Source organism: Podarcis liolepis (genome assembly GCF_965112155.1).
Source record: "Podarcis liolepis genome assembly, chromosome: 10".
NCBI lineage: Eukaryota > Metazoa > Chordata > Lepidosauria > Squamata > Lacertidae > Podarcis > Podarcis liolepis.
The window spans coordinates 72,595,467-72,623,436 of NC_139562.1; the positions used below are offsets into that span (position 1 = coordinate 72,595,467).

The 27,970-nt window shown below is 42.9% G+C and overlaps 2 protein-coding genes across 6 annotated transcripts; one reads left to right on the plus strand and one right to left on the minus strand.

Moving 5' to 3' along the window:
* The first annotated feature begins 88 nt into the window (after positions 1-88).
* On the plus strand, positions 89-14,139 carry DCLRE1C (DNA cross-link repair 1C). 5 transcript variants are annotated; one of them, XM_083464169.1, is made up of 14 exons: positions 89-313; positions 1,339-1,390; positions 2,818-2,902; positions 3,991-4,050; positions 4,896-4,951; positions 5,737-5,838; positions 6,292-6,364; positions 6,857-6,997; positions 7,139-7,240; positions 8,642-8,778; positions 9,491-9,545; positions 10,526-10,614; positions 11,224-11,324; positions 12,021-14,139. In XM_083464169.1, the coding sequence occupies exons 1-14, from the start codon at positions 205-207 to the stop codon at positions 13,016-13,018; spliced, it is 2,160 nt and encodes a 719-aa protein (XP_083320295.1). In that variant the 5' UTR covers positions 89-204; the 3' UTR covers positions 13,019-14,139. The 5 variants fall into 5 exon arrangements, with proteins under 5 accessions (XP_083320295.1, XP_083320296.1, XP_083320299.1 ...); XM_083464171.1 differs by having other exon boundaries at positions 156-313; positions 3,991-4,045; XM_083464170.1 differs by lacking the exon at positions 7,139-7,240 and having other exon boundaries at positions 101-313.
* HSPA14 (heat shock protein family A (Hsp70) member 14) lies at positions 14,046-27,945 on the minus strand. Its single transcript, XM_083464188.1, has 14 exons — positions 27,793-27,945; positions 26,457-26,537; positions 26,290-26,372; positions 25,824-25,872; positions 24,768-24,861; positions 24,568-24,658; positions 22,522-22,626; positions 21,631-21,792; positions 20,436-20,591; positions 19,006-19,108; positions 17,955-18,170; positions 15,799-15,972; positions 15,162-15,232; positions 14,046-14,224 (listed from the first exon to the last, which is right to left on the minus strand). The coding sequence occupies exons 1-14, from the start codon at positions 27,847-27,849 to the stop codon at positions 14,146-14,148; spliced, it is 1,521 nt and encodes a 506-aa protein (XP_083320314.1). The 5' UTR covers positions 27,850-27,945; the 3' UTR covers positions 14,046-14,145.
* Between the last annotated feature and the right edge of the window lie 25 nt (positions 27,946-27,970).

Here is a 27,970-nt window from a genome sequence, read left to right on the forward strand (position 1 = left end):
CGTAAGCAGCCAATCAGTGCAAAGTTTACCCTTCACACGCTTTGGGGGTTTACCTCAGCTCCGGCGTCTGCCGCGGCGTGGGCGGGGCCTGGTCCGGCGCGGGAAGGAGCCTGGCGGAAGTGGCCTCGGCGGAAGAGCCGGAAGGGAGTTCGGCGGACCTTTCCGGCCGCCCCGCAGCCCCGCCGCCTGGGGTCCGGCGGCGCCATGAGCAGCTTCGGCGGGAGGATGCGCGAGTATCCCCGGCTCTCCATCGACCGCTTCGACCGCGAGAACCTCCGCGCCAGGGCCTATTTCCTGTCCCACTGCCACAAAGGTCCGCTCCTGCTGCTGCTGCTGCTTCGCCGTTTCCCTTTCCTCCTCCTCCTCCTCCTCCTCCTCCTCCCGCTGCCCTCACACCAGCCCCGCGAGGGAGGCCCCGCTGAGAGGCAGCGACTGGCCCAGAGTCACAGCCGGGGGGCCGAGGGGGGACGAGCCCCGCTCTCCCCAGGGCCTCGCCCAGCACTCCAACCGCTACACCTCACAGCCCTTGGCTTATGCTGCCCCCCCCCCCCAACATCCTTCCAACACCCAAGTAGAGAGCGCTTTGCTTTTGTTTTACTAGTTTTCATTCTTATTACTATCCACTGCCGGGGCTTAGCCTCAGGAAAAGAAGACTCACAGAGACGAGTGTCTTTGAGCATGCACCGAGTGCCATCCTTTCTTCTCAGAACTGCCCCCTTCGTTGTGTTTCAAAAGGTGCTGCCCGCCTGGTTGAAACCAGCTGCTGGGGAAACTTTCCTGGACATGCTCTGCCTGCTGATCTGCGCCTGCCTCTGCCGACACCCCAGAGCCCTTGTCCCTGAGCAGTAACAGAAGTCTGTCCAGCTCCTGATACCTGCCAGTGCTGGGGTTACATTCCAGGGATATCGCATAAAGCCAAAATCACATAAAGTCAAAACATTTTGGGTTTAATGACAGGTGGGATTGATAAACTCTACCCCCCCATGCACTCCCCCCATTTTAATTTTTGTTTTTTTAATTGCCAAGTGCATAAAGCTGAACCCGCACAAGTTAAATGCTCATAAGTGGAGAGTTCCCTGTAATGGCATTCATTGCACACTTCAGGAGAAGGAGGGATTCTGAATTGGGCTGCAGTTCTTCAGGCAGAAGAGGATCCTGTCCCCTGAGCAATTTGTGCTATTTCCTTAGCAACTGTTTTAGAAGATTCTGATTTAACCCTGCTTCTCTGATCATGCTGACGCTTGTGTCTGTCCTTCTGGCCTGTACTGAGGCCCAAGACTGTTCTTAGCATGGCAGAGTTCTAAAATAATCTTCCTCTTTTAATATGTTAATATTTAGATCACATGAAAGGCCTGAGAGCGCCTTCCCTAAAAAGAAGACTGGCATGCAGGTAATGAAAAGGGAGAAAGGCATGTGTGAGAATAGGCTGGGACCTGTGGTGAGTGAAGGGATAAGAAAGCAGCAGCACCTTCTCAGGCTGATCTCCTTAAGGATGAGAAGAAACTTGTTTTTATTTTAAACATGGAAGTTTAGCTTCTCATATTCTGCAACTAAATACAGTAATCTGTTCTAAATACAGTAAGCTGTTCGACAGTGGAATTTGCTGCCAAGGAGTGTGGTGGAGTCTCCTTCTTTGGAGGTCTTTAAGCAGAGGCTTGACAACCATATGTCAGGAGTGCTCTGATGGTGTTTCCTGCTTGGCAGGGGGTTGGACTCGATGGCCCTTGTGGTCTCTTCCAACTCTATGATTCTATGATTCTATCTGTAATTTATAAAATGACCATAGTAGATTCTCTGATTTACTGCATATACACCCTTTTGCTTTGCTTGTTACCTGAGTTCTTAGCATTCTGTCTGGGTCCTTAGTAAAAACTACAATTTCACTTCCATTTCTCCCATGTGGGTAAGTGTAGCTCAGATTCTAAGGATTTCTCCTTCCCCTTTCCTGCCCAGTTCTTAAGTGTAGTTTAGTTTTAGGATTCATTTATCTATGTGTGTTTTACACTGCACTTTCTGCAGTGCATATTTTTACATGCCCTGAGAATTGTAGCCAACCTTTTCTATTCACCCCCTAAACGTACTCAGCTAATGCAGGGAAGGTGCTGGAATGTGGGATTCAAATCTTGGAAGATGAGTAGTTTGGGTAGAGCAGTGGTCAGCAACCTTTTTCAGCCGTGGGCCAGTCCCCCGTCCCTCAGACCATGTGGTGGGCCGGACTATATTTTGGAAAAAAATAATGAACAAATTCCTATGCCCCACAAATAACCCAGAGATGCATTTTAAATAAAAGCACACATTCTACTCATGTAAAAACACCAGGCAGGCCCCACAAATAACACAGAAATGCATTTTAAATAAAAGGACACATTCTACTCATGTAAAAACAGGTTGATTCCCGGACTGTCCATGGGCCGGATTGAGAAGACAATTGGGCCTTAGGCATAGCTGTGTACGTTTCCCTTTTTCCGAATAGGATTCCTCACAAGAAAAGGGAAAAACTGACAGCTATGACCTTAGGTTGCCTACCCCTGGGGTAGAGGCAAAGTTGTCTAGCCAGCAAGTGTGTGATGTCAGATGGGTGTCTTCTGTCTGTAGGCAGGGGAACAGACTAAAGGGCATATAATACAGCAAATGGTGTCTGGCATTGCTTACTTCTCCCTCCTTAAGTCACAGACACCTTTGCCATATCACAGACTTGCTTGTTGAAGGAGTTTGCAAGGAGGCATAGGAACTACTTTTTGTTGTTTGATTTTTTTTGGATATTGGACAACCACCATTTGCTTTTTTGTGAGACATGTATTTCTTTTTTCTTCAAAGCTTAAAAGTTCGCTTGTATTGTTCACCAGTAACAAAGGAGTTGCTGCTAACTAATCCACGGTATAAATTTTGGGAGAATCACATTGTAAGTTACCTCTTTTCATGTGTAGTTGATGTAAACAGACACTATTAATGCATCTTAAAGCTGTTATAGCTAGCAATGTCAGCAAAAGATGAAGCTGCCATAATCCTAAGGACAGGCACCCCCAAACTCGGCCCTCCAGCTGTTTTGGGACTACAACTCCCATCATCCCTAGCTAACAGGACCAGTTGTCAGGGATGATGGGAATTGTAGTCCCAAAACATCTGGAGGGCCAAGTTTGGGGATGCCTGTCCTAGGTGGTGAAGTCCATTTAAACTGTGTTGTAGTCGTCATCTTTAATTTTAGTATGTCTACTCTGAGTAAAACTCAATACCACCCTAAGCTTTACTTTGTTCACCTGTTGTGTCTTAAAATGAAATACAAAGGTGTATCCTGGGCCTTCCTTCCTTTCTTTAGACTGTTCGGTCTCAGGTTCTCTCTGCCCTGGCGGAGCCACAGAAGGAGTTGGTGGCTCAGGTCTCTTCATGCAGAGAGAACTCCATGATGATGATAATAATAATAATAATAATAATAATAATAATAATAATAATAATAATAATTTATTTATATCCCACCCTCCCCAGCCGAAGCCGGGCATTAGCATTTCATCTCAAGCTCCTGTCTGATATATGGTATGTTCCAGACTTTTGTGGAGCTTCTGTTGGTGCAGAACAGAGGATTATTAGGCTGCAAAGAAATTGTGGAACATGACTCAAAAAGGAAGAAACTTGGTGAAAAAAGTTGGTTTTTTGAATGAGTCATATTTCTTCCTTTACTGGGTCATGTTTTGCAAGAAGTACCCATTAACAGTTGCTTTTCGTAGATCTGAGGTCCCTCAGGCGCATGTCCTCAGGCATTCTGTGGGGCCCACATCAGTTTCTTAGACTTCCATACAGGTTTCTTAGATTTTGACATGCCCCCAGGCTCCAGAAAGTTGGGGAGCCTTGTCCTAAGTTAATGGCTTACCTTCCACAGACATGTGCTTGTCTCCTGGTCCTAGCTATTACCATGCCATTAAAAACATCTGTTTTGTACATGCTGTAAAAACAGTTCTCATCACCTCTGTACATTTGTTTGTCTGTCTGCTGTAGGTTTCCATTGAAGTTGAAACTCCAACGCAGATTTCTCTGGTTGATGAAGCATCTGGTGAGGTAGTCAGTTATGTTGACTGTTTAACATTTTAATATTTCACCTAAGTAGGTAGGAGTGCTAGTTACTCTTTGCTCTGAAATTCCAATTTTGGCCAACAAAATAGAAGCCTGCTGTCTATTTTACTTTCTTCCCCTGCCTTGTTTGTCCTAATTTCCTCTCTCTTTTATACTGTGCTTTGAAGTCTTCAGGTTTCTCCTCTTTTCTGCATCTTTATAATAAAAGTATATGCTAATAGCATATCACACAAGAACCCATGCCACGTAGATTAAGAGCAGGCAACCTCTAGCCCATGCACCTTATTGGCAGGTGTTTTTCAGGCACCGCTGATCAGCTGGTGGTCTGTGCCTGCACAGCTCCTTGCGTAGCACTTCCCAGCCGCCACTTCTCAGGACTTCCCCAGGGCTGATGATCAGCAGATTGTCAGTTCTAGGGAAGCGCTGGACACGTCTTGCCGGCACCATTTGAATTCACAGAGCAAGGGCAAAAGTGAGTTGTTGTGACATCAGGCAACTGACAGGTCAGCAACCTGTCTGTCTCCGCACCCGCCTGTTATACCTGGTGAGAGGGAGATGTACGGAGATAAGGAGTGGATCCACTGGCCAGATTCCCATCCTTGATATAAATGAAAGTCAGGGGCAGGGCAAGAGCCTGTGAGACTGGTCTCTTCCCACACCCCCAGGCCACGGGGTCCTATCCCCAGATGGCCTGCGTGCACAGGGTTCTGTTTCCCACCTCCTTGTCTTCACTCTGCACAGCAGCCAGGCAAAAACTATTCATTACAAAGTTAACATGATACGAGTCAATGTCTGTGTGTCTTCCTTCCTTCCTTGGTGTCTCTGTCCAGAAAGAAGATTTAGTTGTAACCCTTCTGCCAGCCGGCCATTGCCCAGGATCAGTTATGTATGCATTTTTCTTGCCTTCAGATAATTAATGGAAATCAATATGAAAAATATATGTCACAGTGGGTTGTGGTTCTATAAGAATTAAACTGCAGTTAGTTTATTTTGGATTTGTTTACCAAAGACTTACTTCCCCCACTTTCTGTCCCTGGTTATGGGCATTGGGGCCTTTTTAATGGGATGCCTTGGTCTCACACACCATGCCCAGGCAAAATTGCAGTTTGTATTCATATTTATTACTATTTATTAATGAGTTGGTCTTTCGACATAAGATAGAATCAAACACAGTACAAAATAAGATTTTAAATACAATAAAAACAAAATAAACGAATGGCAATGTTAGTTGAACCAGCAGCAGGTTGCAGAATGGAAGAGGGGGAGTGGTAGAGGGACTTAAATTTCTCTTTTGCCATCCTTTTCTAGTGGTTATTCTGAACCAAAAAGTGAAGCCAGGATTTGAGGCTGTTTCTGTAATTAAGAGAGAATCCAATTGGTGTTAGCTGCAGTTAATGCCAATGCTGATGGGAAATGAAATTGCACTTACAGCTTGGGGGAACAGGGCCTTGTTTGGTTTTTTGTGAGAACTGTGGAGAGCCACAAGAGCGAATGCATACAGTTACAAGCGTGATAAGATACTTGGGGCATTGCTCCTGTTTATATGCCTCTTCGTCCCGCTATGTGCAATCGTCTGTTGCCCAAGTTTCTTAGCCGAAAACCAGTGCCATAGCCCACTCTCCTGGCTTTCACCATTCCATTGTTCTGACAGCAGTGCCTTTTCTCGTGCAGGTTTCTCTTCCAAGGTGAAAGTGGCACTGTGTTGTACACTGGGGATTTCAGACTTGCCAAGGGAGAAGTGGCCAGAATGGAACTTTTGCATTCGGGGAGCAGGTAATGGATTGTGGACCTTTCTGGTTTGGCTTCGTTGCCCTTTGATTAGAGGGTCAGGTGCGTGACAGGCAGAACCCTGTTCTATTAACCCTTTGCAGGTACAATAACTTGTAAATGGTATGCTTTGCGCGTGAAAACCACTAAAACACACGGACCCTGAATGCAAACCTCTTAAACCTTTAGAGAGCAGTCACAGCTTTGGCCTGGGAGCTGACAGAAAGGAAACCCCGGAGCCTTAGTGCTTGCATATTGCCTTCCATGGCCACAGTGTGCCATACAGATTTGGGCACTGCTTTGGTAGGAAGGCTGCTTGGTTTCTTCTAGGTGCATTCATTTGTGAAGGCAAATGTCACCTTTTGGATGCCAACAGAAATATGAGTATGTTGCTGCATAACACGCGACTGATAGCGCTGTGCCAAGCACAATCTTGAATATTGAATTTCTCTCTTACAGAGTGAAAGACATCCAGAGTGTGTATTTGGATACTACGTTCTGTGATCCCAAGTATTATCAGATCCCCAGCAGGGTAAGTATAATTTGAAGGAAGAGGTTTTTTAAACAAACAAAAAACCCAACATGCAGCTTGCTTGCTTGCTTGGCCAGAATTCCACTTGGGACTTTTAGCACTCAACGTTTCAATGGGAACTGTAGTTTCTTAGGGGTGCTGAGTGTTGGTAGGTGCCCATGTCCTCCTGGAGTGCTTTGACCTGACTGAAATGTTGTCTTGAACTGTGTTGATGCCTATTTCTCAGCTGGATGGAGGACAGAGAGAAGGGGCAGGAGGGAGGGAGAAACATTTGACTTGTGTGTACCTCTGGCCCTTCCCACTGCTGGTATGTGGACCCTGAAGCCCCCCCCCCCCATGTGGAAGGGCAGCCCTTGGCCAAAAGAGGCTCCCTACTCTGCCTGCACAAAGTGCTTGGTTTTAGGGGCCAGGGATCAGTTGTGGGCTCAACAGAATGCAAATCCATTTAGATCTGCTCTATGCGAATGCCCTGCAGTCTTTTTCCTTCAACAGGAAGAATGTATGAAAGGCATATTAGAGTTAGTGCAAAGCTGGATCACCCTCAGTCCTTATCATGTGGTGTGGCTGAACTGCAAAGCAGCTTATGGATATGAGTATTTGTTCACAAATCTCAGCGAGGAGCTTGGAGTTAAGGTAAGATTGTCGTTCTGAATGGAGCACAACCATGATCCCTCCTCCCCACCGCAAGGCAAATTCCTTGAGAAGGAGAAGCTTGCTGTCTCTTTCCTCAGTTAGTCTACAACAGCACTAATAATGGCAAACTTAATTTCCTAGGTGCACGTGAACAAATTGGAAATGTTTAAAAACATGCCAGAAATCCTCTGCCACATCACCTCCAGTCGGCACACTCAGATTCATGCCTGTCGCCATCCAAGGGTGCGTATCTGTCAGCAGCTGACACCCCCCCCCTTGGGCGTTAAGTGCTAGAGCCCCTGGGGGCTCCGTGTTAAAGAAGAGTCTGGCTTTGAAGAAGAAACCAGGAGATGTCTGGCCAAAGCAGCTTTAACATTCTTATTTGGGGGGAAGGTTTACTTTCCTATGGCTTTTCTAAAACGACTATTCACAGCACCATAAAATGCACTAAACCAAAATAAAACTAAAGCACAGATGAGATGACAGTGAAGTATCACTTTTAAAAACCCATCAGGGAATCTATTAGACTGGTTCCCCCCCTTCCGCCCCTGAAAACACCACTCTGAAGGTCAGTCCTGGGTTGGCTGAGTGGAAGGGCTGTAGCTCAGGGACAGCACACAAGCTCTGCACATCTGGGTAGAGCTGTCTGCTGCCTAAAATACCAGAGAGCTGCTTCCAGTCAGAGTCAGCAACACTGAGCGAGGTGGAGCAGTAGTCTGACTTGGTGCAAGGCAGCTTGCTGTGTCCCTTCAAGGGGAGGGCATTCCAGGAATGGTTGCCACCTCTGAACAGCTGCTCCTGAGCGCCAGCTGATCCCAGAGGAAACTTCAGGGAGGCATGTGTTGGTGGAAAAGTACCTTGCAATGTGCAGGATCCAGGCTGCTTAAGGGCTTAGAGATGCTACTCAGCACCTCCAGTTGAGCCCAAAAGCACATCAAGTGTATTCCAAGCATGTCCGGTGCCAAGAGCATAGAGAGAAGCTACATTTCTTCATAGATGTGATACTAAGTGCTGGGGGTGGGGGAGGAGTGCTGAGCTCCCCTCATTGTGCGATGCTCCTCAACATATTGCAAAGACCTCCCTCCACCCCAGTTTTAGATGCATGAAAGAACAAACATGGCTGCCCAATAGAGCTGGGCAATATGGTGACACATTGGCTGGGCTGCTCTCTTCATGGTCCCTGTACTGTATGAAGCTTCTGATCCTCAGAGCACAAAGGCATCTAGGTGATTTTGCATCTGTTTGAAACAGGTTTTATGTATGTACTTTTAATTCTCTCAGGGTTTAATTGTATTTTAATGCTTGAATTTTCTGTTTTTAGCAGTATTTGTTTTTATCTGTAAGCTGCCTTCAGTCTCCTCAGGGAAAAATGGGGTATAAATGAAGATGTTATAATATTAGAATAATGTAAGAACTCTGGTGCTCTGTCGCCACTAGGTGGGCAGTCTGTGCACAGGAGGCAGCCAGTAATTTTGTGTGTGTGTGTGTGTGTGTGTGTGTGTGTGTTTGTTTGTTTGTTTCCATTTCTCACAGGGAAGCAGAGGAAGGTAGTAGGTAAAAGAATTTGCAAAGTTACATTAGGTATTGAAAAAAGGATGTGCTTGATCTGCCCGGGTGCTACAGTTAATGCTGTCTCTATGACAGGATGATGAAATGTTCCGAGGGAACAGGTTGCCTTGTGGTGTGATTTCTCAGAATGGAAAGCGGTTGCACATAATTAGCGTCAAGCCATCCACAATGTGGTTTGGAGAGAGGACAAGGAAAACAAATGTAATAGTGAGGCAAGTACTCTTTTCAATTATTATTATTTTTTAAATTCTCAAACAGTCCAGAGCATGGAGCAGCTACTCTGCCAGACCCCATTCAAGGTGTTGCTGCCAGTAAATAAAGCACTAAATGACCTAATTGTGAATGCAAGAGACGGCTTTCTCCCTTCCAGAGGAGATCAGGCAGTCCCAGCCCACGCTCAAGTGAAAATCGAGGGCACTTTTATTTGGGAGAACATGGGTACATTTAGGTGCTGCAGTTTTTGCCACTTTGATTATTGTATATAGTTTCCTTGGATTTTATGTTAATAGCTGCCCTGGCACACATGGCAGAATATAGATAAATACAGGTATCTTTATGTAGGTGTGCAGCATGACTCTGCAACTGAAAAAGGTCCCTATAGGGTCTTGCAGTGATGAGTAATAAGGTGGTCCCTGCCCTCCGACATGATCTAAAACACACGACACAAAACGAAAGTGGGGGAAGAACCAGCCTTGGGCACGAGCTACTAGTTTTAAAGTCCTTCTCGAGTGTTTTCGCTGCCCTTAAAGGCTTGCAGGAACAAGGTGCCCCTTCTCTGGCCTGTGGGTGGGGCCTGGCTGGCCTCCCACTTTCCATGATATTCTTCCAGGAAGGCAGGATATCGATTTTTATATGTGATCTGCTTTTTATTAAGGTGCTGATGCTGTTCACATATTGATAATTTAATTTCTGGTTTCTGCTTAGGACTGGGGAGAGTTCATACAGAGCTTGCTTTTCCTTCCACTCTTCTTACAGTGAGGTATGTATAGTATTTGTTTTGTAAAATGAACCCCTTTTACAATATACAGAGCAGCCTTTACAAGATTTTATATTTAGATTTTGTAGCCTTTATAGGATGCATTTTGGGGGTTAGTAAAAGTACAATAATGATTATTCTTCATCTTTATGAAGCACGTTGAAGCCGCTATATGTTATCTTGGTAATCCTGATAACATCCCTTTGAGGTCAGCAGGTATTTTCTCTCTTTTATAGGCAAGGACTGAGCTTGAGGAGGATATAGCATGCCTAGGGAAGCCCCTCTTTCCTCTCATAGCTGACAGGAGACTTGAACCAGAAACTTGGTAGCTTGCTATCTTCAACCCAGTCCTGAAGCTCCACAACCTGAAATAGGCAAAGGGAACCAAGCATTAATAAACGTCACATGCCCCCTGAATGGCTGATTGTTTTCTGACGCTTGCTGCATGAGAAGGCGGCAGCATCTGCCTCCTGGTAGGAATGTCCACAACAGCAGGTGCTGATTCAGAGTGTGTTGTCCATCACATTTGGAGTCTGCCCGTCATCCAAGGATTCCTGCTTCATTTAAGCCCCTTAATGACCTACTGGCTTCACCCCACTGAAGTGGAACTTGAGAGATAAAAAGTGGCAACCTTAAATGGATGCATATGTCAGAAAAAAAAGCTACAGATGTCTGAGCAAAGGGGTCCTCATGCCTGCTGGGGCCATTCTACAAGCACAGCAGTCTTGTGCGGAAATCAGAATGCTGATGGAGCTTTGACTGGAGATGGTGACGTGGTGAGGCACAGGGCCAGCGTGGTGCAGGGGGCAGAATTGGAACTGGAGTCATTTACCATGTCGGCTATGAGAGTTTTTCGCTCTCAGCCTCATTTCTTTGTAAAAAGAAAAAAAGCCTCTCAAAGCAAAGTCAAATCACAGCAAAAAAAGGACTGCAAGCCAGGATTAAATGCAGAAATTAATTCCTCCTCCAATCCTATTTTGTAGATTCAGGATTTCTTGAGCTACATTCGCCCGGTGAATGTGTATCCCAATGTAATTCCAGTAGGTGTGACAGAAGACAAACTTATGGAAATGTAAGTTTCTGTCTTTTTCTCTGGCTCTTTGCTGCAATGATGTTTTCTAACTAGTGTTAAGAATGACACTGCCTTGTATGACTTATTTATCTGTTATGCCCACTGAAACTGCTCAACTGAGAAAGCTTTATTCCTTGTAGTAATTTTCCATCTCTGCTCTGCATAGTAAAACAACATGCTGTCATTGTCCATATTCGCAAGTGAAAGCCATCTTCATTATGAAAGCAGCATCCTGTTTCTGCCGTCTAGTGACATCAGGGAGAGGAGCTTAGGCTATAGATAAAGAAATATGTTTAAATCGGTTTTATATAGATCTATCTTATGACACAACCATACTTTTAGGGAAGTATTGTACAGTAGTAATTCATTTATCTTGGGCCTGGGTTGGGCATTCCCCCCCCCCTTCCATAATTTATAATAAGTCTGGCAAAGTACTTCTGGTTATCTTAGCAGGGTTGTTGTTTGTTGTTTTTTCATTGAACACCTGAATTTTTGTAAAGTTCAGTGTAGTATGCAGTAAGTGATCTGAATTTGCTGAAAATTAAAGAGGAACTAATGAATGTTTCAGAAGTCTAAAGAGCTACAAAATTCTGTATTGCTTCTTCTCAGTTTAAAGCCATTATGTACATCATACAACAAAAATAACGAGCTGAAATATAAACCACTTGGAGCACTGAAGAGAACCAAACCCTCAGAAATAACAGACACAGGTAAGAGAAAGGCGAGTTTCTCTCTCTTCCGTGTCAGATGGAGGTGGCAAAGGAAAGGACTCCTGTGGTTTTGAAGCAGTAAATCATGTTTATTGCATGATTATGTCATCTCTCTAATGAACTTACTACATTTTTTAATTTCACTTGCATCTCACCCTTCTAAGCTGTCTACCCTGCAGCTTACATTTCCAACACCCCTGTGGGACTTAGCTTAGACTAAGTGAACATGACTAACCTCAGGTCACCCAGTGAACTTCGTAGCTTTAAGCAGGGATTTTGCTCAGGGTTCCCAAGTCCTAGTCTGACATTCTCCACCTGTACCCTATCTCCCAAGTATCACAGTGGCTCCCAGCGAGTGGTCACCCTGGTTAGCTTGGAGTCCAACAGTCCAGACATAGGCCTCATAGGCTGCTCTGCTGATTCAAGCATGCAACAGAATCCTGGACTGTGCCCGTTCCGATGAGGGAATTGTAGACAAAAGCACACCAATGGTAAATCTCTCTGCATGTAGAAAATAGCTGGGAGAAGTTAGGCAACCTGTTCCTTCATGCTGTGGTTTAGAAGCCCCCCCCCCCCCCCAAATGCTTGGAAGTTTTATAATCCAGGGAAAGGTGTCTTATGATGGTAAGGCATTTGGAGATTGGCTTCAAGTCATCTTACTACCTTCTCATGTTCCTGGTTTTTTTGTCTTGACAGATGGTGGGAGTGATGATCTCTTTGATACAGAATTGATTCCTATAAGATACAAGATTCCAAAACTTCTCCCAGAAATGACAGCATCTGAAAATAGGCCCCTTCTTGATAACCATCAAGATGACAGAGACAAAACAAGTTATAGGGCAACTTCCATGCCAGCCCCTTTGAAGGTAGATTTCATAGAGTGTGAGGAATCCAACGGTGAGGATGACGATGAGGAAGAAGAATTGGAGAAAGACATGGTTCTAGATGAACTTCTGCCACCCAGTGCAGAGTCTGCCACTGTCTTGCCGAATCCAGGATTGGTCTGTTCAGAGCCCACTTGCAAACGAAACGAGGACCTGGAAGTGCCCAAGTGGGATGCCTACTTTAAGCGACACATGGAAGACACAGATGCCTCTGAACACGAGGACTATGCTCCAGCTCCTACAGATTCTAGTGAGCCTCAGTCTCCCAACCTGTTCAGCGATAATGAGGATTTTAGTGATTCTACCCACATCTCCTCCCAAAACTCTTCTCAGTCAACGCACATATCTGAACAAGGTAGCCAAGGGTGGGACAGTCAGGCGGATACTGTGCTCATTTCCCCACAAGAGCGAAAGACTTTAGAGTCCAGCCCTTTAAAGAGAGGAGCAGAGCGAGCAACGCTTTACGCATCTTGTTTCTCTGCTGGGGAAAACCAAACAGACATGCAGAGTTGCAAGGCTTTGGCTCACAGTGCACCTTCTACAAACAGTATTAAGTCAGAATGCCAAGGCAGAGCTCAGGAGGCAAGTGCAGCAGCAGCAGCACCTACTCTGATGCCAAGTGCGCAGGCTGAATCAGCTCCGGAGAGGAGCAAACAAGGGAGTTCAGGGCTGCTCAAGCCTGAGGACCAACTAGAGTCTCAGAGCTCTTCTGACTTTGAAATCCCCTCTACCCCAGAGACAGAAGTTCCTAAACCAGACCAGCTGTGCAGCCTGTACAAGAAGCTGGCAGCAGGGGAAAGTCTGCTCTGATCAGGAAGCAAAAAGAGCTATCAACTTTTTTCTGTCATGAAGGAATGAATGGATTCCTCAAATCATGTATTTTGACAGTTGACCATGTGCCACTTGAATTTTTGCTTTTGCAATTTCTAATTTTTATACTGAAAATGCAAACTATGATTCTGTTTTTATAGGAAGTTGCTTCATTCACACTGAGAGAACCTGGAAATCTAACTGAACCATTTGCACTCTGAATTTTAGGGTTCTACAACAGAAGTGAGATTTGATAATATGACTTTGGCAATCCTTTTGGAAACCATGGCTTTAAAGTCTGCTTGGATTTTAGTTTCTCTTTTCTGTGATCATTCTAACACTTTAATACAGATACTAAAACTTTCGATAACCCACACAATGTTTTTTACTCTTCCTAGTCTTTTTTACCAGCAGAACAAAGCTGCCATTATTTAAAGTTCTCCCTTTTCCTTAAGGTCTGTTAATCTGTTCTTTGCTTCAACTATTAGTCCAAAACCAGTAGCACCTTCATATACATTTTCCTGCTTTGGGGCCAACCTGTGTTCACAAAGTACACTACCGTACCATTTTGAAAATAAAAATTATAGCCCAATTGGGAGGCAAGAAAACGTTTAACCAAAATAGTCCAGTGTTCAGGTCATGAGTTTGACACAATCAGCAACTTTCCTCCTTTCTCACTTATCTTCCCAAATAATTGCTCAGATGTTTACTAGCCAAAACTAGCTGGGCTTGAAACAACCTCTGGCATTCAGAGGAGTCCCAGAGGAACCATCCAGGTGTGAAGGGTGCTTCTTGGACACGAAGTGGAGCCCGTCTTGGTTATTTCCATCGCTTTAGGTATATGTTGGGTTTTATGAACTCTTGTTTACTCTCACCCCTTATCTGTCAGTTGCCATGTATAAAACTCTAGCTCCCCTATGCAATATTTTCTGCAGCTCATTGCTGAATGCACAACTGTTACCAACTTCCTCTTAAGACTGTAATGACCCAACTTTTCCATTTTCCAAAGATGTATGCAGACTCCATATTTTCATTGTATTGTATTTATTGTATTGTACACATGGCATCGCTCCCTTAAAACCTGGTTTGAGGTAACAATTAAAAAAATGGAACCTTCTGAATTAAGACTACGATGCCACTTCTACAGTAATGGCTTCACATTTTCCGGTATCTTGATCTGTACAGGAAACGTGCAGTGATCCATCCCTAAGAAAAGAGAGATTTGTATAGTGTGAACATATGGAGACTAATTGCACCCTGAGAGGGCCTGAATAGGTCTCAAAAACTAAGCTCCCACGTTGGATGTCCCCATCATTCCTCCGTGGAATTCTTTGATTCAGCTGACAGGTGTGGGGAGTCCCATTACCCAGAAAACATGCTCTCATTTGTGGGGAACCTGTGGCATTCCAGCTGTTGGATTCCCAGCATTCATTAGCCACGGGGAGCGTGGCCAGCACTCAGGAAAGAAGAGAGGTGTGATCCAGCAACATCCCCACCCCTCTCTTGACTGAAAAGGAAAGGGGCAGCAGAAGGGAATGTTAACCAGAGCACCCCACAGTTCAAAGAACGCTTGCCCACTGATCTGGGAAAGAAAAAGCATCCCCGATATTCCAGAAGTTGATTTGATCCACAGTTCTCCCCTAATACATCAACTCCTGATAGGTGGAATTTCTGCAGTACCTTGAAAAGTAAGGTAAAGGTAAAGGGATCCCTGACCATTAGGTCCGGTCGTGACCGACTCTCGGGTTGCGGCGCTCATCTCGCTTTATTGGCCAAGGGAGCCGGCGTAACATGACTAAGCCGCTTCTGGCGAACCAGAGCAGCGCACGGAAACGCCATTTACCTTCCCGCTGGAGTGGTACCTATTTATCTACTTGCACTTTGACGTGCTTTTGAACTGCTAGGTTGGCAGGAGCTGGGACCGAGCAGCGGGAGCTCACCCCGTTGCAGGGATTCGAACCGCCAACCTTCTGATTGGCAAGTCCTAGGCTCTGTGGTTTAACCCAAAGCGCCACCCGCGTCCCACCTTGAAAAGTAGATACTACCAAAAAGCTGCAACAGAAAAACCCAAGTTCTGAAAGATGGACATTTCACATGTACTTGATATGCTAAACCAAAGTTATAGTATTTTGGTTTTCAGTACCTTTTCATTGTGAGAACAGTTAGGATATCATGCAGACCACCTTCCTTTATATCTAAATCCTGGAGGACAATCTGCTTAAAACAAAACATTAAGATCCTTTGTCATCTGCATCTTATCTATTTTAGCAATCTTAACTGTCAAAACCAAAGAAATGCAAGTGAGATTATATCAAAAGCACTTTGATTTAAACCATTTGCTCTACATTGCCATATACAAAAGCTAAAATATAAAATATTGAGCTACAAAGTTTCAAGGTAATTTCAGAAAAATGGTTTTCTAAGGCAGACAAAGCATGCTCTGAAAAAACGAGTGAATCAATTTGTAAGGCTAAAGGGAGTAATAAATTAGCATGTATTTCGACACAGGTGAGCAACTTGCAGCCCCTATTGTTTACAATTTTAATTCAGAATAACCAAGTTACTTGATAGTTTTTATCTGCTTTAAATGTTTTTTTTAATGGTTTTTGTGCTCTAAAAATACCGTGGATGTGTTTACAACATTTTATAAGGTAAGGAATTTAAGAGGCAAAAGCTTCAAATGCCTAATGAACATACAATTAAGATTTGTGACACTGAAGTCTGCTTTTGAGTAAACACTGGGGAAAAACAAGCGTTATTTTCTATTGATATTTCTTCACCTGTGCAAATCTGTTGTCCTCTTTTATGGGGATCTTTTCCAGAGACTCGTATAATTCTAGACAGACAGAGGAGTTGCTTCCTGGGGCTTGTAGCGTATGCTGCCTTCGAGCTGGCAAAGGGGTTCCTGATGGGAACACCACCACAAATTTATCAGCCCCCGACTGATCCATTGCCTAAGAAATAAGAGAGATGAAGTTGGGTATATTAAACTTAGAGCAATCAATAGACAAGAAGGATGAATTTTATGCCTATTCCATGTTAGCTACAAGAAAGAAGATTCCACCTAAACATTAGGAAGAACTTCCTGACAAGTAAGAGCTGTTCGACAGTGGAATTTGCTGCCAAGGAGTGTGGTGGAGTCTCCTGCTTTGGAGGTCTTTAAGCAGAGGCTTGACAACCATATGTCAGGAGTGCTCTGATGGTGTTTCCTGCTTGGCAGGGGGTTGGACTCGATGGCCCTTGTGGTCTCTTCCAACTCTATGATTCTATGATTCTAAGAGACAAATATGAATTACCTTTAAATGCTCAAGGGTAATATCTTCAGATAAAGCACATGCTAACTGCCATTAACGGACCAGCCGCTTTTACAGCTGCAGAGACCCCAGAGATATTAAAACAGCTGATTAACTCTTATGTAACAACACACACACCCATTTCCTTATATAGGAAGAATGGCATAAGAACTGGAGATTCTCAACCAAACAATGGGAAACTATGTTAAGTTTTATAACAAGCATGCCTCTGGACCTCAAATTCAGTCTCATACAGCAAAACAACTATTTAGGACTCCATTGCGCTCGTTTATGAAAGGACTAAGACATTGAGCTGCTGGAGATAATGCTTCTCTAAAACACAGGTTTGTACAATGTCCTATATTGATAAATTTTTGGCAGAAGGTAATAGAGACGATCAACATGACTGTATGGAATAATCATAAATTTGCAGAGGAAAATATCCTTTTGAATTATATACCCAAAACACATGGAATCTAACAAAGGGAGAATATGAATGGACTATCTGTGTCCTCATTATGGCAAAAAGACAGGTATTAATGAACTGGAAAAATAAATAAGTGGCTTATTTTCACGCCTGAAGATATGGACAAACCCATTACACTTGAACAAACTGCGTGCAAACATGGCCAAATTTAACAATATTTGGAATTATTTTTTCTAAATACCGTATTAAGTTAAAGTCTGGTTAACTACAATAAAAAAATCCTTTGTTTGTAATGTATATAGTATTTTGTTGTTCTGTTGTTTTCTACATAGCTACTATTTCTTTTTTCTTCTTTTTTGTCATCTTACTCTCTGCACATGTAATTATGTACTTTTTGTTTTTCAATGAAGAATACAATGGTACCCCGCAAGACGAACGCCTCGCAAGACGGAAAACCCGCTAGACGAAAGGGTTTTCCGTTTTGGAGGCGCTTCGCAAAACGAATTTCCCTATGGGCTTGCTTCGCAAGACGACAGCCCATAGGGAAATCTCCGGGACAGCGGGGAAGCGCAGCGCGTCTTCCCCACTGTCCTCGGACCTCCTCCCGCCGCCGGGCATCGGAACGAAGCTCCAATGCCGGGCGGGGGGGACGTCTCCTCCCGCCGCCGGGCATCGGAACAAAGCTCCGATGCCCGGCGGGGGGGGGGGGGGACACGCCTTCTCCCGCCGCCGGGCATCGGAACGAAGCAAATCCTATGAGTGTTGAAATAATTTATGGATCAGATGTGAAGGTGAAATAGGTGGCCAAATTAATTTTTTAAAATGAATTTGATTTATTTGATAGACTCCTAATTAAATTTAAAAATATGAAAGTTTACTGTTTATATTGGCGTGTTAAGATGACCTGTAAATTCTGGAATCTTAGGGAATGCTATTCAAATACTTAGTCCTTCAATTAAAAACAAAGAGTTCTGAATGGCAAATATATTAACTGTGCATCAATATGAAATAATGAGTTTCAGTCTCTCACTTGTTTCCTAAATTGCTACCTAAGTGACCCCAAATTACTTTCAGGAAAGTTTTCACATTAAAACCTAAACCCACAAAGGTAGCAGTGGTGGAAGATAGATAATACAGATTAGGGAGGGAGCTCTCTTTCTAATTCTAAGCAAGAGATATAAAGACATTCATTCATTCATTTAATTTGTTTGCTTACCTTGACTAAGATATCTTTGGCAGAACATTCAATAGGCAGTATCTCATCATCTAAAAATGTATTTTCTCTTCCTAGCAAGATCCCAGCTTCCATGGCAGCCCCAATGGGAATGACCTCATCTGGAGGAATAGAGTTCAGCAATTCAACACTAGGGAAAAGTTCTTTGATCAACTGCTGCAGTTTTGGGATGCGAGAAGATCCGCCACAGAGAACTACCTAGAGGACATTAAAGCATTAATAGGACAACAGCAAAGATGGACCGGTTAGGCTTTTCAAAGGGTACTTGTGTATGCAAACTTTGCAAACACACACACACAGAAAGTGGGGGGAAACAGATGTTCAGACTTATTATCCTGGCTTGTTAATTGGCATTAAGTTATAGTCCCTCACCCCCGCTGCCCAACCACTCAGATGTAATGGAGAGCAGTGGCTTCAGGAATTAAGCTGTGAAGCAGCACTTGAGAGGAGGGGAGCAGCTAGGGAGTAGCGCTGGGTGATACCTGGGTTTCAACCAGATATATCACCAGCTAAACATAGCAATATACTGATATTTCACGATGTCTGAAATAAGGGTGGAACTATAGAGGCACTGGATGGCTTCACAATTTTTTCCTGCATGGTGATTTTTGCATTGCACGCACGCACACTTCATGATTTGAGATATATTGCCAGGTCAAAAATTCTGAAACCATTACCATGATATGGACTTGAAACTGGTTTCAGATGGTATACCATCCAGCCCAAACACACTTCATGATTCAAGATATATATTGCCAGGGCAAAAACTATGAAACCGATATCAGAATACAGACTTGAAACCGGTTTTGGACGAGATATTGATATATTGCCCAGCCCTACTAGGGAGGAATACTTCTCCCTGATTTCATTTCCAGTTTAATAAAGCATGGTTTGTGAAGCCTTGAACAATAGTCCAAACCATCCGAATGCATCTGCTTCTTTGTGAATATACTCTTATGTATTTCCTACATATTTGTCAAAACAAGAATTTAAAGAATGACTTCAAAATAAACCAAGTTAATTGTATTGTTACCTTATTGATATCATCTGCTGTAAGTCCAACTTGCTTCAAGAGCTTTTTGATGGCTTCTAGGCATTTGTTAAAAAGTGCAGAGCAAATAAGTTCAAATCTGGCCCTGTGTTGTTAAAAAAACAAGCACATCCATATCTGTTCTTCCACGGGGAAAAGTTTGCAGAGAAACCCAATACAGTAGTATAATATTAAACATGGAGCTGCCCTCAGTTTCTGATGGCTCAGAAACTTCAGCTGCTCCAAAGTGAAGCAGCCAGAAGAGTGAGTGGCTGGGTTTCCATTTAGAACTCGCACAACGCGAGAGATGTTATCTATGAAGGAGACGATATATGGAAACTATCTCGATCTGAGGATTGGAAGAACGGAAAATTCACACAGGACTATTATTACTATTGGTGTTTATCAGCTTAAGGAGACTATCAGAAGAGATCATAAAGAAAAAAAGAGAAAATATATGAACAAGATGTGATGTGGAAACAGCAAGATAAGATGGGATAGAACTATGAATTTTGTTTGGACTGATTTGGACTGATTGGGACATTAATGCAGCAGCAAGAAGAGGATCAGAATCCCCCTTCGGATCTTGAAGTATGGGTCCCCCCAACAAAATTTAAAATTCGGCTTTGTAATTCGGAATTTATGTGATATGATTTGATGTGATTGGCCAGTTAATAAAAATTATTTAAAAAAAGAAAAAAGAACTCGCACAACGCCAGCTTCAAAAGAGCTGAATGCGCTTGCCAGTTTGCTTCTGAGCCCAATGCTCACATTGGTGTTTAAAGCCCTGAATAACTTAGGCCAGATACCAGAAAAAGCAGCCCCTTCCCTACAGATCCTCTTGGGTGTTCAGATCAGTGTTCCACTACCCTATGAAATCCTGGGTGGGGTGGGAGGCTAGAAGAGGGGAATCTTTGTGGCAGCCCTTAAACTGCGAGATTCCTTCTGGCACCTTCAATGTACCTCTTTACTCCAACTTCATATACTGTCATATGTTTTAACCAATTTTAATATTTTCGTTTTAAACGGTTGTAACCCACCTCCCTGGGACCTCATGGGGAAGGGAGAGTAAGAAATCTAAGAAATAATAATAATTTTCTTGCCCATGTAAAGGAAAACAGTTGCCTTTTTATAAATACATTCCATATGGAGAGTAGCCAGCTATCACGATCATTACCTTACGTGGGGGTTACATCCTGGTGATCATGCATAAAGCCAAAACCTCCTATTGTCAACATCCCCTTTCCCTGCGCTCTCCCAAGCTGAGTGTATTGGTAGTTAGGATTGCCAACATCCGCCCCCCACCGGAAGCTGCTCCTATTTTTAATTTTATTTTTCTGCCAAGCATCTAAAGCTAAATTCACACAAGTTAAATTTAAAGGATGTCATGGAAAACAATGCTACACATGCAGAGATTCAAGAGTATATCTTACCTAGAGACATTACAGTCAAAATCCAGCCCATCATACAGGGAGTCAACGAAGCAGTTGGCACTTCCGAGTGTCGATAGTGAATGCTTTGCCACTTCAGCACTGTTCATGAGCTTCATCATGGCCCTGGAGTTTTCCCTCACATCATATTTATAAGATCTACAGGGTTGTTGTTTTTTACAAAAAAAGTATTATTAACCATTTTACAGAGAGCCTATCAGTTATAGTGGCAATCATTTACCCTAGAAGTTAGGGGGGAAAGGTGGATCCTGAAATTTATCATGTTTTTTTTCAAATTCAAAGTATAAACATTATATGCATCTACTCTTGAAAGCTGGGGATGTGTGGTAACTGAAAGAGGAGAGGTTCTTTTGAGTAAGTATTCATGAAGCACAAATGCAAACATTAAGGCTCTGACATCTTAGTGTTGTGCTTAACTCTCATGTTGAAATCAACAGAATTTGGAAATGCATAACTTTGGCTATATCTACCCCAACTTCCCCATGCTGCTTGTAAGTGATATCTATCAGGATCCTTCAAGAATGTAAGCATGAAACAAAAGATCTAACAGCCTTGCAAGTCCACAAAAGTCACTAGCCCTAATAAATAAATAAAAAATACTAGGCTGCTTGCCCTCTCATAGTTACATTAGTCATTTGTGGCCTGAAAAGAAGAAAAGGGGAGGAAACCATTGTTCACAAAGCTTCCATCTAGTTGCCTGGAGACAATTCTAACTCACCTCAGACAACCTGGTAAATAGCTCTTTACAAGATTGGGATTATTTCCAAATTGAACTAAGAACCGATGTCAAATTTACAGTAACAACCTTTCCCCAAAACATTATGTTAATGTACTGTTTGTCTTATTTCAACAGCGTAGACCTTTAGAAGTTGTAATTTTTAAAAAAACAACTCACTATTTTTATTTCCAGAAGTTTTCATTTTGAGACAATATTTTATTATTTTTAAACTGTAATTGTTTTAAAAATCCTGTTATATATGTTGTGGGCCCCCAAGTGATATTTTTGCACCCAGAGGGTGGATAGAAATGTTTTTCATAAATAAATGTATTGTATATCAGTCAAAAAAATCTGATACAAAATGTGCTGGCAATTTTCCATACTGCGAAATTAACAGCGATGATTCCTTACTACACATTTATAAAACACCACATACTATTTAGGATATAGAGAACTTACCTTTGAAACTCAGATGCTAAATGTTGTGCTAAGGCTTCTGTGAAACAAATGCCACCTATACTATCATCTGTGTTTGTGGAAATAACACGATAAAGTCCACTGTTGACTTCAATAACCGTGATAGAAAGGGATGTTCCTCCAAGCTTGTACACCAGCACATTGCTTCCATGCACACAAAATAAAGAAAAGGAAATCAGTATGCCTTGCCTCATTAGCATCAATACTAAAAGCCTTAATAGCAGATTCTCAGGACAATGACGACCGTGTCTCAAAATGACCTCCTGGTAACAGTGCCACTGCTGCACTCCATGGGGCAGAAGCGAGGTCAGGGAGGTTCTCCTCCTAGTGCTCTCTCACTTAACACTGCCCTGGCCCACCCTGAAATGAAGTCCATCTAAATTACAGTATTAAAGATTGGTTAAAGTATAATGCTTTGGTTTCCTGCCTTTGCCACTTGTTTAGAATCTCCTGAATTAAAAAAAAAATGTTGCAAAGGACTTGGATTTTCTTAGTTATAGCAGTCTAGGATCCCTCTGGCTCAGATTCAGCAGAGAATTCTCCTCCATGAACTGAATATTCCTGAGGAGAGCAGCTCCTAATACTCCCTCCCATGCTGTTCCAGAGGGTTCCCCAACCTTCTAAAGCAGATTTTCATCTGCACAAGGACCTACAGAGGGAAGGAGACCAGCAAAAATTCCCTTCTGCCCAGGGAAGCATTAAGTTCACAAAGGTCCATACCACACAACCCTAGAGCCAACTCACTTTGCACCATACTGTTTAAAACCAAGGCTGTAATCCTGAAACTAGGATTAAGTCATATTGAGTTTTATATCTGTGTAAGCATACTTGGGATTGCACAGCGGAAATGGTTGCTTAAAGACCAATTGTCACCTTTTTCCACTAGGTGAATCTTGCCCAATTCCATAAGCCAGCAGAGCTGCAGATGGTTCATGAATTAACCGAAGAACGTTAAGCCCAGCTGCAGTAGCAGCTTCTCTGCAATAAAGACACAATTTTTAGTACGTCACTTTAGATTGATGCCTTCTTTCAACATAAAACAGCAAAGTACCTTATTTTGGTACAGTAAGCATGCCAAGAGACATTTTACTTAAGCACAGATAGGCACATTGTGGTAGGAGAATAAGCTGCCTACCTATGTTTGTTCATGCAAATTGAACGTGAAGCTCAAAAAGCTCAAACCAGTACAGGAAATGTGCACCTGTTTCTCTTTGGAGACCTTGGTGACTATGCAGTTAGCAATGTCTGAACACAAGGAGTGGGAGGATGCATGAGTCAGGGCCAGGCCTGACAGGCAGTACGGTAAAGTGATCAGGCGGCATCAAGAAACAGGTGGAGGCACAAATGAGTGCTTCTAGGACGCAGCAAGACTTTTTAACTGTTAGCCCTAAATCTGCTACAAATAGCAAAATGCCTTCAGCTGGCATGTCTGAGCCCTTTCCTATTTTATACAGTGCTCTGCACTGAATGGTCCACTCCTTATGCAGAATGTGTACCATGGCAAGAAGAAAGGAATAGGGGCACCCAACTGGAAGTCAAGATGCATGCTAGTCCTGGTGAGTGAAACAAAATTTGCTCCCCCATATTCTATGATTTAAATATCCTAGATAGCAGAGCCAATTACGTCACTAAATTAATAATCCCAGCCCAACGTAGGGCTTTTATGCTGGCCCGTTTGAATGTTTTTCCCTCAGCATTTGTCAGGGGAAGATATCAAAACATTCCTAGAAACAAGAGATTCTGCAGATGTTCTATGAATGTCCCGGACACTGTAGAGCATATTCTCTTTCATTGCCCATTGTACAGTATCCCACGTCAACGCGTGCTGTCCCCTCTTTTGGGTGGTCTGGAACCCCAGCAAGGTGAATGTGTGGGATTCTGCCTATCCGACGTCGACCAAAGGGTAACGGCGGGGGTAGCCGAGTTTTTGGTAGCAGTCCTCCAAGGAGCAGGTTAACAACGAAAACCACTGATTTTATATGTATATATATATATATGTATGTAGCCAACTGCTGCCTTTTATATATATTTCAAAGCTTTTATATGTTATTTCCTCTTTTATGGTTTTATTTGCACAATGCCTAATAAAGGTTTGATAAGTAAGTAAGTAAGTAAGAGTGAAAATTGGCCAGGAAAGATGAGGCCACTGCTGGTAAAGGTTTTCAGTTCCTCCTCGTGAAAAACCAGGGCGCTTGGTAGTCGTAAATCTGTGACTATCTGGCCTCTGCTCAAGATACCAGCTTCCATAGAAGACTGACCTACAACAATGTCCCATAAGCTGGCTATTTAAGAGCTACCCGTATGGCAGCTATAAGCTCATGTGGTTGTGTATCATGTGACTACAAAGTGAGCCAAAAGTTATCACAGACCCGCCACTCAATTTCTGAGTAGTTTTAACATTTAACATTTACTGTGTGGTAGGAACCTGAATATTGTTTTCTCTCCGTGGTGCCAGAACCTCTAAGCAGGAAGTTCTTAAACAACTACAACAAGCGATGTTATTTCACTGAAAGAGTCCAATTAGATGCGAATTGAGCTACTCCAGGTTAACACCATGTGCTTATGGTTGAGCTGAGATGTTGAAGCCAGATCTTCCAAGTCCAAATACAGTGGTACCTCGCAAGACGAATGCCTCGCAAGACAAAAAACTCGCTAGACGAAAGGTTTTTCCGTTTTCGATTTGCCTCGCAAGACGAATTTCCCTATGGGCTTGCTTCGCAAGACGAAAACGTCTTGCGACTTTGTTAAACCGTTAAAACCGTGCTTTGCAAGACGAAAAATTCGCTAGTCGGCAAAACTTGCGGAACGAATTAATTTCGTCTTGCGAGGCACCACTGTATGTCCAAATGCCTCCTGACAAGACATCTCAAATTCCCACAAATACAATTAATAAAAATAAGCTGAAAACTGTATTCTCACCCAAGGGCATTCTTCTGTTTGTCTCCGAAGTCAAAAGGTACCGTAATCACAGTGTCATTAACATCTGAGCCCAAAGCAGACTGAGCAGTTTCTAATACAAAAGTATATTGTATTGTGAGTACAAGCAAATTCAATTTACAGGTATACATACCACTTTTCTTCTGGGGAAATAGTTTAAAAATGTACATTTAATATCATACCTTTCATTTTACTGAAGATAAGCTTTGCAACATCTTCTGGGGAAACAAGTTTGCCATCTATTTCATAGTTTAGTTTTCCATTCTTTTCAATGACCTACAAATGAAAATACAAATATGACTCTCTCTCAGCTTATCTGTTATAAAAGATTCTGCAAGATTCCTTTCGTCTGATAAATGATTTAGAAAGCAAATATTACACACACACCCAAGGTCTGCTCCCAAGGGGTGGTGACACTCCAGAACAAATGGGGAGGGGAAGGAGGAGGAGGAGTCCACTAGCATTGCACTGTATCCCTCCAGCAGGCACAAGAGTAATCTTTGGTAAATAATCTGCTGAATTGCAGATATATTGGTTCAGTAGTTTTTGTGCTAGGTTCCTGTGCTAAGCTAATTGGGGATGGGGTGGAAGAGAACTCAATGGGAGTTGCTTCCCTCCCCCCAAAGGCAATGGGATTGGAGAACTGAGTGAAATCATTCCCTCTAATTACAAGCTTGACCTGTCAGTCACAACAGACCTCTCTTGCTGTTTAACATTGTATAACACCACTGGGTGCTGTCATTAGGACATCTGAAACAAATTGTCATCAGTTTGTTGCTTGACACCCAACTCTATTTCTTTGTGACATTAGAATCAGGCCAGTATCTGGACATATTGCTGGGCTGGATTAGAGTGAATCAGTGAACTGAGACTGCACTCATAACTTCAAGGCTGAACTGCTGCCACGTAACCACTGTGGGGCTGCCCTCGTCTCTGGTCTGGAAGCTGCAGCAAGTCAGAAGGGGGTCGCACAGTCTGTGGCTGGGTTTGCCTTCCACCAACATATAACACCAGTACTAAGAGAGCTGCACTGGAGGTCAATCTGCTACCGGAACAAATTTAAGGTTTCATTTTTACTGTATAAAGCCTTTTTATACAGGGTTTTGTTTTTGTTTTTTGAGAACTATTTTATCTGGTTCTGCTTGTTGTATATCACTATGGTATTTGTGAAATGTTTAGCAGTTTATAAATACTACTAATAGTAATGGGAGGAAAACATGAAGTAGCTTCTTACTTACTGAACATTTACTTTCTGCAATGTACTTCTCAGCTTGTGGGTCTCCAGAGCTGTCAAAACAAGGGAAATTGACGTGTACTTAAACCAAAAAACACACCCCAAAATTTACATTTATATTTTCTGCACATAAGAATTGTGTTTAATGAAGTCCTCCTTAATCTTTAATTGTTCAAAGCTTTCTTTATGTATTTCAGCATGATATCAGAATTTGGACTTTTTATTTCTTAATAGTAGAAAAAAATTCAAAACAAAACAAAGTTACATTCCAGAATAACTTGCTTTAAATTTTGTTAAATAAAATATATACTGCTTCCAAGAGACTTTTAAGCAGCCTACTTGCATATTTAAGCCTGGTAACAAGGTTTGTACTTACATGCCAGTTTTTATACATTTTTGTTTAACAATCCCATTCTGTCAAATAAACCCACACTAAATCCCAAAATGAAGTTCACTATTACTTTCCGCACCTTCTCCCGAGAATCTGCTTCACTTTCACCACTGTATTTGAAAGATTTCTCACTCTGTTTTGTTTTGCTGCCAGACCAACAACCTGGAAATAATTTTAAAAGATTTGTTCAAAAACAACAAAGGTACCACCACTTTTTCTTCAAATTTATACTGGGGGAAAAGTTACCTCTTCATTTTCTGAAAATGCAACAACAGCAGGAGTAACCCTATCACCTGCATCATTGGCGACAACATCTGCACGACCATCCTGAAGAAGCAACACACACATGGAGGAGAATGATTAAGTAGAATAGCTCACTGACACAGAAATTAAACACAGTAACTCATTACCACTTGGAAACCCTGGAAAACAATATCATTTTTTAATACAGGATCCCTTAATTTTGTTTGTCCAGCAGAGGCTAGATTCTGTTCTTGACTATTACCTTACCACGGAATGCACAGGGTAAATTTTGTATAAAGACAAATAATGTACAAAGGAAACTCTTGTAAATGGAAGCTTCTATTCCAATACATACTGGGAATAATATAACAGGATCCTTTTGTTTGTTGAATTGTTTTCCAGCTGCTCTAGATTGATGGCCCACCCCAAACCATAGATAACGAAGTGCTGGACTCGCATGTAAGCCATAATTAAAACAAACTAAGCTTCATAAGCCAACAACAAATCATTACTTCAGTTTATAGATTGTTGGCAGTAAATTGGCCATAGTTAAGTTAGCAGGGTTCACAAATACTACTAAACTGTGATTTCATGAACCATAATAAAGTGGTACCTCGGGTTAAGTACTTAATTTGTTCCGGAGGTCCGTTCTTAACCTGAAACTGTTCTTAACCTGAAGCACCACTTTAGCTAATGGGGCCTCCTGCTGCCACCGAAGCCCAATTTCTGTTCTTATCCTGAAGCAAAGTTCTTAACCTGAAGCACTATTTCTGGATTAGCGGAGTGTGTAACCTGAAGCGTATGTAACCCGAGATACCACTGTATAAGAAACTACAGTTTAGAATTATGTGCAAACCAGACCAATGCATATATTACTTTATCCAGCAAAGTGTCATTCAAGTAAACTGATGGAAATGCATTTTACAATAAGCACATAAGCTTTCTTTTATTTATGTGAGATGCTCCTCTTGCAGGGCTGGTTTCTTTGGGGGGGGGGGGAGGACACAGGGGACCACGGACTCTCTCCTGATTAGGGTGATTAGGATTAATCCAAATTGTATGCTGCCCTTCAACCAGAACAAACCAATAACGTCCCCCTCCCACAAACAAATTCAGGAGGATACAAATTTAATAAATAATAACAACGGCAGCAATAGCTGTGATTTAAAGGCTTCTGGCTACTCCAACGTCCTCCTCAAACCCCGCTCTAGCCACTCAACAGCACTACCTCGCCCAGGAAACGACAATTATTATTATATTAAAATTACATTTATTTCCCCCTGCCCCCCCTTAGGCCTACACGGAAGAGGGGAGACCCCCCCCCCAACCGGCCGCGCACCTTATAGGCGGCCGCGCACGCGCAGCTGCTGCCCAGGTGGATCCCGATGGCCGCCATGGATCCGCCGTCGCCGGGAGACGTCTTACCCACAGTGCACCTCGAGGCGGGCCGCGTCAGCGCATGCGCGTGCCGCTTCCTCTCCCTCCGCCTCCCGGCGTGCAGCTTTCTTTCCCCGCCC

Bases quoted from the DNA above. Each gene is read 5' to 3' on its own strand.
- HSPA14 (XM_083464188.1), bottom strand. From the start codon at position 27,849: ATGGCGGCCATCGGGATCCACCTGGGCAGCAGCTGCGCGTGCGCGGCC. The intron at 24,862-25,823 runs GTAAGTAAGAAG...TTTCATTTGTAG, and splicing joins TTGCAGAAAGTAAATGTTCA to GTCATTGAAAAGAATGGAAA. The intron at 15,233-15,798 runs GTGAAGAAATAT...TGTTTTAAGCAG, and splicing joins AGGACAACAGATTTGCACAG to ATTGTCCTCCAGGATTTAGA.
- DCLRE1C (XM_083464169.1), top strand. From the start codon at position 205: ATGAGCAGCTTCGGCGGGAGGATGCGCGAGTATCCCCGGCTCTCCATC. The intron at 1,391-2,817 runs GTAATGAAAAGG...TTTTCTTCAAAG, and splicing joins AAAAGAAGACTGGCATGCAG to CTTAAAAGTTCGCTTGTATT. The intron at 4,051-4,895 runs GTAGTCAGTTAT...GTCTCTGTCCAG, and splicing joins TTGATGAAGCATCTGGTGAG to AAAGAAGATTTAGTTGTAAC.